Below are 548 nucleotides of genomic sequence, written 5' to 3'. Positions count from 1 at the left end.
AATTTACTAATCATGTCTCTGGGCTCTGAAGACGGACTGGATTACAAGCTATTGACAAGAGACCAAGTCGAGGCAGCTTTAGCCATTCAAAGAGAGACGATGCACCAAGAAAATTTGGCGATAGGTGTGGGAATGTTCGAGGAGGAAGGAGCCCCGGAGGAGATGACGTTGCTCTTTAGGGAGGTAATCAAAGACGGCTGCACTCTAATCGCTGTTGACACGAAATCGAACACGCTCGCTGCCGTGGCTTTCAACAAGATTCACGCAAGTCCCACTACTCGTTAACTTTCCGCCTCGCTTCCGAGCTAAACCAAAACGAAACGTTTGCGTTTATTTAAAGGCCAGGCCGAGGGAGGGTCAGAGGGACGAGTTGGAGATATTCATAGAGGGAAATCTGAAGCTTCGTACGTCCCAAGGTCTGGTCAAGTTTCTCGATGACGTGAGTGTCGTGTGTGTTTGCTCGTTATTAGCTGAATTGCTTCGGGTCTCGCCTTCAATTTATTTTAAAAACTGCATTCTTACCGGCCACTGTGGTAATTAATTAGTAT

General features: G+C 47.1%; 1 protein-coding gene across 2 annotated transcripts in view; it reads left to right on the top strand.

Moving 5' to 3' along the window:
* Window positions 1-6: 6 nt before the first annotated feature.
* Window positions 7-548, top strand: part of LOC108629305 (uncharacterized) — a 2,883-nt gene continuing 2,341 nt past the window's right edge. Inside the window, exons 1-2 of one of the 2 annotated variants that reach the window (XM_018031903.2) lie at window positions 7-183; window positions 341-439. In XM_018031903.2, coding sequence (XP_017887392.1) covers window positions 13-183; window positions 341-439 — 270 coding nt within the window. In that variant the 5' untranslated portion in view covers window positions 7-12. Of the gene's footprint in view, window positions 265-340; window positions 440-548 lie in introns of both variants that reach the window. The other variant, XM_018031902.2, reaches the window with a different exon arrangement.

The sequence above is a fragment of the Ceratina calcarata genome, unplaced genomic scaffold (genome assembly GCF_001652005.2).
Source record: "Ceratina calcarata isolate Rehan_Ccalc_2016 unplaced genomic scaffold, ASM165200v1 scaffold562.2, whole genome shotgun sequence".
Lineage (NCBI taxonomy): Eukaryota > Metazoa > Arthropoda > Insecta > Hymenoptera > Apidae > Ceratina > Ceratina calcarata.
This window is presented reverse-complemented; position numbering and strand designations above follow the sequence as displayed.